General features: G+C 41.5%; 1 protein-coding gene across 1 annotated transcript; it reads right to left on the reverse strand.

The window, feature by feature from the left end:
* Positions 1-209: 209 nt before the first annotated feature.
* LOC133027597 (4-galactosyl-N-acetylglucosaminide 3-alpha-L-fucosyltransferase 9-like) lies at positions 210-1,298 on the reverse strand. The gene has a single exon (XM_061094649.1). It carries the CDS (start codon positions 1,296-1,298, stop codon positions 210-212), a length of 1,089 nt encoding a protein of 362 aa, XP_060950632.1.

The raw sequence follows: 1,298 nt of genomic DNA on the forward strand, positions 1-1,298 counted from the left end.
GACGACACACTGTGGCACAAATAGCTTCATTAAAGACTCACTAACCACTCCAGAAATAACACACAAAACACAGATTTTGTTAAGCGTCAATATACAAAGCCAGAAATGCATTCCCTGATAGACAACTGAAAAAAAAACAATAACTGTGACAATAACATTCTCAAGAATATAATGAGACTGTGTACATGGTAACTATGAAAATAAGAGAATCAAATTAAGTACCACTTGTAGAGATCACGTACAACTCGGAACTCATTGGTTAAGACTATGTGACGACATGCCTGACAGACAGCGTGTGCAAACTCTTGATTCTCCTCATTAAAATGGCGTCTGACATTATAGAATCGTCGCCATTGAAAGTAATTCATATAAGCCTCATTATCTTCGTCCACTTCGAGGAGATACTCAGCCAGTGCAAAGGGACCAGAAAAGTCATTTATGTGTATGAAGGAAGTACTTGGGAAAAAATTCTCATAGTTTCTTCTGGGTGGGCCTAAAGCAATTGGTACAGTGCCTGCTGAAAGAGGACCATTAAATGTGTCTGTGATGTAATCTGGGTGAACTGAATCCTCGAAGGAAAGGAAGAATTTGCATTTACTAATAGTTATGAAATAGTTTTCTCCCTTCAAGTTCTTGGCAGAGGAGCTGTCAAAGATGTTCACCTTTATGTGTTTTGCGAGCTCACGGTAGTAGCTGTATCTCGCCTCTGTGCTTGTGTTAAGGTTATTAGCATTCACAATCCAACAAACCAATAGATATTTTTCAGGCAGCTCAAATTCCTTATCTATTTGCTTCTTGACAGTCAGTTGCCAGCGAGCAGGGATGTCTGCATCCCGCCTGTAGTTCAAGGTTAAATTAAAAAAGTCTTCGATGCCTGGTATCTTGCGTGTGCTGGTGGGTGGGTCCATGTTAAACCAGATCCACCTTTGGAATTTGGGCCTTGGCGTGGTGGGAAGATTGGACAGGTCATCTTTGATAGCTTTGTGAAATATCACAACTGCATTAGCTACGGAGTATAAGGATCTATCATCCGTCAGGTGGCAGCTGTTGATGTTTAAATCCTTGCAGAGTTGAAAATCAAATTGTTTATCATCAGGCCAAAACCAAAGCAGCACAACAGGTTTGCTAGTCTTCTTCTGTGACGTGTTGGTATGCCTTGTCACACCTTTTGGGGGAGGGTGACATCTTGGAGATGGAATAGACCGATAGTACATTAAAAACAGCACTATGACCCCAGCCAGCACAATGGTCACTTTAGGCAAGGCCCGCAAAAAAGGAGAAGTGGAAATGGGAGCCAT

Source organism: Limanda limanda, chromosome 2 (genome assembly GCF_963576545.1).
Source record: "Limanda limanda chromosome 2, fLimLim1.1, whole genome shotgun sequence".
NCBI lineage: Eukaryota > Metazoa > Chordata > Actinopteri > Pleuronectiformes > Pleuronectidae > Limanda > Limanda limanda.

What these genes read in the sequence shown, in the direction of transcription:
- LOC133027597 (XM_061094649.1), bottom strand. Translation starts at nt 1,298, where the DNA reads ATGGCTCCCATTTCCACTTCTCCTTTTTTGCGGGCCTTGCCTAAAGTG.